We start from the raw sequence: 8,954 nt of genomic DNA, 5'->3' as shown, positions 1-8,954 counted from the left end.
CAATTTAGGGTGTATCAACTTGATATCCTCTTTCAGTGAGTCCAGATACTTAATAATATTCATTTGATTTTTTGGTTTCCTAACTCAGCACCTGATTAAGAAAGTATACATAGATAATAACGTTGAAATATAACCTAAAAAAGGTTGTTACTCGGAGTTTCACGCAATGCGAATCAGTCTGTTTTAATATTTCTATATCACTCTACAATTGATGTTTTGAGTACTATTTTAACAGTGAGAATTATTATGTTATTATTAGATGTTAACGTATGTATAAAGAATATAATGGACACATGTTTATCCAAAATTTTAGAAAAGAATTTCACATATAAAGTAATAACTCCGATGACATGGTGAATCGACAAAACCCCTTCGTATTTGAGATATAGCCAGACACTTCTCTGTTCCATGACCATTTGGTTCACCTAGGCCCCATTGTTGAGTGTCAACAGAACCACCTCTCGTCCATTTAAAATCAGGAAAACTGTCTGTAAATCCACCAATGTGGGGCAAATCTGGAAACGTAATATACAATACTAGTAGTCATTTCGGAAGCTACAGGCTTTGTACGTTACAAGAATCTACCTGACCACGGTATGACATTGTCCGTTTTCATAAACCCCCATCTGGAGCAAACACGAACGACGAACAAATTACGTTCATAGTAAAAGATGATATTTATATCGGAAGCTACAGGATTTTTACGTTACAAGAATCTACCTGAACATGGTATGGCATTATCCGTTTTTATAAGTCCAATACTGGAGCAGGAAAGTCCAAAGTATAATGTACAACTCCATTTCCATTATTTCCATGTATAAATAATTGTTATCCCTACCTTCAGAATTCGCTGTCATCTTCATTATTGTAGTATACTTCTTATCTGTGTTTAAATTGATAAGATATCCGCCATCTTGGTTACAGTGGTCCTTAGCGTCCGTCCAGGTGGCTTTGAATGTGAAATATTTAACGCAGATTCCTAAATCAGGCAAACTTTGGTAACCCTTCGATATACAAACTTCTAAAATACAGAAATCTCACATTGTTAGAGCAAATTTATTTAAAGCTATCATGTTCTAACTAGGCTATAATTAATATTGAAAAAAAATATTCGGATACCTAATCTTCATCAGGGAAGCTAGTTATAGAAATATATATATATATATAATATATGTTTTTATTTCTTTCTACAGAATGCAGATGTCTAATATAAGCTTTACCATCAGATATATGTCTATCTGTATAGTCATCAACATTTTTGCCAAACCAACAGATAAAGATCATAAAGGTCACTTTACCGGAAGCAGTGTCGAAGGTATCTACCGAGGTTATGATTAATTATAGACTAACCAAACCGACGAATATCGAGATATATAGATAGACTGATTAATATACTCTTTTTTATTAAATCGATTGTCATGTGATGACCGGATTGTATTGTACTGTAGACACTTCAGCTGATGTTTATATATATAATAATATTCCTTGTCAAACTTCAGTAGGGACGCAGGCGGAAATAGGTTAGTTGTCTGAAGAACTCATAGCATGACAATCTGAACTTTATCTTGCTGGTAGACCAAATTTCGAAGATGCAATTCATCGACGATTGGAAATCGAAAAAAGGTCAAGACCATCGTCTTCATTGGCCAAATCAGAACCATGAAAATGGTGTAACATATTATTGAACAGAATAGCACTTACCTGGTGTTCGAGAATACACAGATGGCAAATTGATCTGCTCTCCAAAACCAGGAAGAGTTGGTCTTGGATTCAGACAGTAACAGACACCATCCTGGATTGCCACCATCTCGATCACAGGATAGAGAGTAGAGCAACGAGTAGCGCATACTATAACCCTATCGCAATGGAAGGGTTTTATAATCGTCAAATTAAAAGGATAGTTAAATTGTATGTTACTCCAAATGTGGCTATGCATGCTTTTAGCGTAAAGCGTAAGAATCAGCGTTACCGCCGATATCCACAGCATTTTTCTGTATTGAAATGGAACGCAGCGTGTTGATTATCAGAACTACATCCCATTATTCATTATCCGATATTCAAGCACTTTGAACGGACTTGCCATGGAATGCACTGTGTTATTAGTCATAAACACTTTATCTGGTTAGCAACAACGACCACGACTCGTTCAGAAAAAAATCAGAAAACAAAACTGAACGCATACAATCCTGCAATTAATTCTCCTCAATATACACACACATGCATCCTGGAAATGTCACAAAATACCACGAACATAAATCGATATGAGTTAATAGTTTTTATATATATAAAAACAGAAAAGGCAAATATTCTGAGTCAATAGCTATCCTGGACAATTCAAAATGTTAAAGAATACACAATTCTCACAAATTGTTTATAAAATATCCTTTAATTTCTAAAGTATCTTTCATTTTCTAAAATATCCTTCATTTTCTAATTCTAAATATTCTTTATTTCTAAAATATCATCCAATTTCTTTTAAAAAAAACCTTTAGTTTATACAATAACATTCAATTTCTAAAATATCCCCAAGTTTCTAAAATATCCTTCAATTTTCAAAAAATTTTCAAGTAAGAACTTGGTATGGACCTTGGTATAGGAATAAACAGTATGTTCCATCGAACAAACGTCATTCTTTGTCTGTGTTTATAATGACAAGGTAGAGGTATTTAATCACTGTTAGTAAAATCGATTTTATGGCAATATCTCTATAAGATTAAATGCATTGTTGAAATCCTTATTCAGGTATTTCTTCAAACAAACACAGTAATTCAAGTTTTCGAGTTCGTCTGTCGGAATTGAGCCAGAACATTCCCACTCTTTCAAAGCAACTGATTAAAATTTCATTTGGTTTGTGAATATGGTAACCTCGTTTGGAAAATACACACACCAAATAGTGTTTATTTGGTATATCGGTTCACAGTCAATAGTAATTTATACGAGTCGTATTGGTTTTGTTCACATCGCGTTTCATTCTGGGAGTCTGTACAGTCGGTAAGAGCATTGGAAACAGTACATTTGATTGGTTACTTGTACAATGGTGTTCGCGGGTTCTAACTTCGGTTGGCGTAAGAAAACCTTTCGGAAACTGCACATAGCAAATAATGTTGGTTTATCGATTTGTCAACTTCACATCCCTTTCAGAGAATCCACATAGCAAATATTATCACAGTCGTATTCGTTTTATTCACTCGGCATGTCCACAAAGTAAGACCCAAATTGAGAAAATGCGTTGTAAAGCAGAAATGCATACCTTCTGCGTTTCGAGAGTATAGAAGGTGAGGGATTCAAGGCTTTGTCCCAGTCCATAATGACAATATATAATGTGTGAGTACTACCATTAATGAATACAGGGTGTGTCTGTATTGTTGTTTAGATGGTAATTATAAGTCAATATTATAATCTAATAGATATGTCAATAGATAAAGATGAAAATAAAGGACTATCAATATGGAGTATGAAAGAATAGTTATAAGTTCGAACTTACGTGCTCTCTTTGTGTTAGTTAACCTACGGGAGTCCAATAAATCAAGCAGCTTTTCGTTAATGCAGTAATTACTGAGGTGACTGCTGAAGGGAACTCGTATTAAATAGAAACTAGTAAAGCTCATCGATTCCACAAATAAATATTGTCCTTGCTATCATACACATAAAATTGGGTTATTGGTGTGTTCTGTATTCCAATTAAAATTTTCAAAACCAATACTTCTTACTTGCCTTATTGGACGAATCGTAAAACAGAAAAACATACGCAACATTAAATCGTTCTGTAGACAAAACCCAAAAAATCCTACATAACGTAACAACAGAACTCGTTATGTGGACAAAACCATGAAAATATTTCGCAACATTAAAACAAAGGAACTCGTTCTGTGGACAAAACCATAAAAACACTAAATTAATGAAACCAATATGTATTTGATTTATTGATTTAAACATTATATTTTTTAACAATGCTTAGTAGTTAAATTACGTTAAGAACTTATTGGCAATTTATTGTTATCTTTCCACTTTAAAACCATTAATTGTTTGATTGTTTATGGCATTAGCTGAAGACCGAACACACTGTGATGGATTGATGACTTCAATACAGGTCACCAGGTTTCTCTGTCAAGGACAATTATATAACCAATGCTGAGGGTTCCGTCAGTTTGATTGTCAACTACCAAACCAAACCAAACCAATTCCAACTGATTCAGTTCCTACGTACCAACAACTACCTAGTCTGTGATATCGGCTTACACTGGAACAGTGGTGTTTTTATGAAACACCGGGTGATGGGGCCGAGCAGAGGCAACAAAATGTTCCTTCGGGGCACATTCCCAAGTTGTGGGAAGGAAGGGAATAACCATCATTTCTTAGGTGGGGAGATTGGTGGGGGTGACATGGCATTATCCCCGATGTCAGCTCTAACCCCTTTGAAATTTTGTTTCCTGTGCCTGTATGTGATTTCGAGAGTAGGTTCTCATCCCCTGATACCTAAGCTACAGGTTGTTGATGGTAAAGACCATTCGGCAGGTTGTATTGTGTTTGTTTCAACATAACATCCGAGTTACCTCCCATATCATTGCTATCTAGAAGTGACAAACAATAGTCATAAGCTTAGAAATACCCAAACAGAACCGGAAACATTTTATTCAGGGTTTGTAGAAATGATAAAATAACGTCATTTATAACAACAAGAGCTCGCATAAGAAAGGGGTTGTACCGCTACAAGCAAAGTTATTGAGTCCTTTCCAACCCATTATGCTCATACAAGGTTCAACATTAATCCAATTAGGTTCACCTGAAGCCCAGAATCTGTCTAACACACTTCCCCGTGTCCAATAATATTCTGTATTTTCGGCGTCCCAAAATGTTGTGAATCCTCCAACATAAATGTGCCCTGAAAACAACAGTATATGTGGTGACTGTCCAAAAGGTTTGCGTGTTGGTGAACCTATGTATAATATAATTTATTAGCTATATTGACTCTCCAAATATTGGCTATTTATGTGGACTGGCAAAAAGGAATGTCGAATAAACCCAAATATACGTCATATATGCTAGAACTTTTTGAAGGAGCGGCTGACAAACTTTTGCAGATCTTAGAGGGTTGGGGTACTGGAATAGTCAGAGGTCCCCCCCTCCACCTGTAAAATTTTCTAATGTGGGAGGCCGGAGAATACATCTTACGCGATTTGGAAAGTGAAACTAGATTATCTTTTTCATTTGCTAATGGTACAAATGGGAGGGAGGGGCATGGGCCAAAAATTACGCCACGGATCTGAATGTGCTTGCCTCAAAAGACACATAAGTTATATTCATCTTAACGACTTACATTGGTTTGTCGTCAAAGCAATATCTATACTGACGTTAAATTTGGCCTCTGTATCCACATTTATTAAGTAACCACCATCTTGGTTGCAATGTCTTTCAGCATCTAGCCACGTCTTCCTGGTGTTAATATATCTTATACAATTTCCCAATTCGGGATAAATTGTATACTCCTTCGATATACAGTCTGGTGGTTCTACAAAAGGAAAGGAAAGATAGCTTTAAAAACGTCCTGATTTATGTGTGAATGTCAGGTTTCCTGTCTCATTGTTGATTTATAATATGTGTATCTTGGACACTTAGAGCTTCTATTTACACAATTCAAAATCCCAATTTAGGATCAAGTCGTTATCCCTTCGATACACAGTCTGATCGTTCTACAACAAAAGAAATTCTTTAAAACAGATCAATATGTCTCAAGGACGACAACTTAGGTTTTCAGGAATCATTTCTCACCAAATGATGTTTGGCCGAACCTATAAGTCTTAACTGATGATCCTTGGCCAAACCTACAACCGTAGCGACTTAGATTTACCAGGCTGTTTCATACCCGATGGGCGTTGGCTAAACCTCTTAGTAATGAACTCGGGTTCTTTCTACCAGCTGGTCCATGGTCAAACCGCTTGGTTACATGAATGATCTAGATTTTACAAGGTTCTCGAAGATCCTATCTACCAGCTGGGTTTTGTTCAAAGCTCTTGGAAATGATTTTACAAGGATATTTGTCTACCAGATGATTTTTTGAGAGACCTATTGACAATGATTATAACAGCTTAGGTTCTCAAAGATCCTCTTCACATTTTGTTTGATAAAAAGATAAATTTACAATACCTGAAAGTCTGGTCATCATGGATGTCAAGATGACATTTTCTCCTGTCCAATTCCGTTGCGGATGTGACGTCAAACAATAACAGTCACCATCTTGCATTGTTGCTAGTGACTGTATATAGTACGTTGAACAATAAACTAAACAACCAATACTACTCTTTGCTTTAGATTTTGCAACAAACTGTTTTGATATCGGCACTTGAAACTTGGTGATTCGCCAAAAAACAGGCTGCACAAGATTCACCAGTATCGTCAACGGTAAAACGAAGGATATTCCAATTTTTCGAATCATTTCGTAACCATTTCGTACAAAAGAGGAAAGTACAATGAACAGAAACAATATTATTTCTAGGAATGGATAAGTTATTTGATTTTAAGATTATTGATACTTTAACTTAAAGGGATATTGTGGTCAAGTTCTCCAAGTTGTCATTTGATAAACCTTAATTTCACCTTCTCAGATTTTAGAGCCTGTTGTAATTCGACATAATGGACAGCAGCATTTTCCACATCGTCACTGTTTCGAAAATAGAAAATTAGGTCTAGATGAGTCTTATTGGGGAATTTTATCCATGTGCTACAAAACAATACGTAAAACTGACTGTGCAATCGTGTTGATTGGTCAGTTTGAAAATCACATGACATTTAAATATCTATCACCTATGACATATTTGAGGATCATTAGGTACTGCGGTAGCGCATGTAATAGTTTAAAACGTGTGGAAGAGCCGATGGCAAAAGCTTAGCATCAACAGGTTAACCGAATAAATAGATGATTGTATCCCCTTTCTAATAACTTACTTTCAATAGAATATCTTACTTATATTGAATTACCTAATGATTTTTATAATGGTTTTTGTTTCTATTTTTTTTTTTAAATACAAAAAATACAGATACAGTATGAAGAGCAAAGACAACATCCATTATCGTTTGGTCATTTTGTTCTTTTATCATAGATAGCCATATTAGATCGACAAAGGATTGTTTGTACGCCCTACCATTATTGCTAATAATCTAACTACAAAAACGTGAAAGCATATAGAAGGAAAAGAACCATTATTCTTTTTTTTTTTTTTTTGCAATTTTTCTTTTCTGAAATTTCGACAGAATTCATCTTGGACTCTTTCTTTTCTAAATTTCGACAGAATTCATCTTGGAATGTCAGTGAGCAATTCTTCTAGATTTGTTCACAAAAGTAAGAGGAAATGACTATAGACGACATTTCTCGATTGATCTGAATTTCAATAGGGTTCATTTACTGCAACGATCTTAAGCCTAGTTACTTGACTAATCTGATATTTTTCAAAATTATCCGAACTTATAACAACAATTCACATAAAAATGGTTGCGATATTTCGCAAGGTAAGTTATTAAGTCCATTCGCAGTTGAATGAAAATTAAACATATTTATACAAATTTCAACTTCTGTAATACTTGGCTCGCCATTCAGCCAAAATCGATATATTTCATCGCCTCTGGTCCAGTGATACTTTGTATTACCATTGTCCCAAAATGCTGAAAATGCACCAACGAAAATTTGTGCTGGAAAAAAGATTTCACAATAAAATAATAATAAAATAGCGTTCGAACTCTGCGATATAGAGAAACAAGAATTTGATTAAGACTTGGGTTTTTACAGATCTTATTCCCGTCTGAGAGGTTGGGTCAACTGTGCGTCAGAATCTAAGAGCAACGACTGACGGCAACTGATGAAATCTGACATCACTAAAGAATCAGAAATTGCAGTTGCCAACAATTATTCATGTTCCGCTTTATAGTAGAAATTTCCGTCTTGCCATTGAAAGTTGATCGCAATACTGGGAACAGTATCTCGATATGAAGTTTTCTTATGTCAACTGCAATAGAAGCTTCGAGTCGTAGGTCGACCCAAGCCCATATAATCTAATAACTTACTTTGGAATTCCGAAATCATAATATTTAAGCTAGCTGTATATTTCTCAAGTGTGTTTAAATTTATTAGATATCCGCCATCTTGATTGCAGTGTCTTTTGGCTTCTTGCCACGTCTTACGGGAGGCGATATATTTAATACAAACACCCAAAGCATGATAAATGGTATATCCCTTCGATATACAGTCCGACTGTTCTACAAAATAAAACAGTTCATAAAATAGTTTAAAATTGTATGTATCTGGAACACACTCGCTAATAAAAACCGAGTTGACAAATTGAAGGTACTATGTAATTCCGAATTCTCAGTTTAGCAAGTAGAAAAAATAGATATACTACCTGATCGTCTTGACATAAATGATATCAGAGTTACTTCCCCTCCAGTCCAATTTGAATCCGGATGTGACGTCAAACAGAAACAGTCGCCATCTTGTATGTTTACCAATAACGACGAGAAGTGCGTTGAACATTGCTCAAAACAGCGTAGACGGCTATCTACTCTAAATTTTGCTACAAACTGCTTCGTAATTGGTATAATAAAATTAGTAGTTCGCCAATAATCGGCGTTCACTAGATTGACAGTCAGCATCAACAGGAGAGAGACAGATATATCAATTTTAAGAATCATTCTGAACTTCTTCCGTACAAAACCAAAACGTAAAATGAAGAATCAAATATACTTCAATGGTTAATTACAAAGCCAATAATATTCAACAAATTTCACTCTTTCATTTAAAGCCATAGAGTCGTCTAAATCTTTGCTTTTCACTTTTACTTTCTGTCATCTGAATCTCTTATCAGAAAGCAAATCTGGTGGTTGGTTCGTCAATGATTTGATCAGACGGACAGTTGTTACTACAGTTACATACTTCATGTAGATCGAAACTGCGCAGATCTGAATTT

The 8,954-nt window shown here is 35.2% G+C and overlaps 2 protein-coding genes across 2 annotated transcripts; both read right to left on the bottom strand.

Moving 5' to 3' along the window:
* Window positions 1-309: 309 nt before the first annotated feature.
* LOTGIDRAFT_164009 (hypothetical protein) lies at window positions 310-1,807 on the bottom strand (the record flags this gene model as incomplete). The annotated part of the gene is made up of 3 exons (XM_009060508.1): window positions 310-515; window positions 839-1,021; window positions 1,702-1,807. The coding sequence occupies 3 exons, from the start codon at window positions 1,805-1,807 to the stop codon at window positions 310-312; spliced, it is 495 nt and encodes a 164-aa protein (XP_009058756.1).
* A 2,669-nt stretch (window positions 1,808-4,476) lies between these two features.
* LOTGIDRAFT_164008 (hypothetical protein) lies at window positions 4,477-8,679 on the bottom strand (the record flags this gene model as incomplete). The annotated part of the gene is made up of 5 exons (XM_009060507.1): window positions 4,477-4,571; window positions 4,784-4,882; window positions 5,318-5,509; window positions 8,056-8,247; window positions 8,391-8,679. 5 exons carry the CDS (start codon window positions 8,677-8,679, stop codon window positions 4,477-4,479), a joined length of 867 nt encoding a protein of 288 aa, XP_009058755.1.
* Between the last annotated feature and the right edge of the window lie 275 nt (window positions 8,680-8,954).

The sequence above is a fragment of the Lottia gigantea genome (assembly GCF_000327385.1).
Source record: "Lottia gigantea unplaced genomic scaffold LOTGIsca_43, whole genome shotgun sequence".
Taxonomy (NCBI): domain Eukaryota; kingdom Metazoa; phylum Mollusca; class Gastropoda; family Lottiidae; genus Lottia; species Lottia gigantea.
The sequence above is the reverse complement of the archived record's forward strand: the minus strand, read 5'-3'. Positions and strand labels throughout refer to the sequence as shown.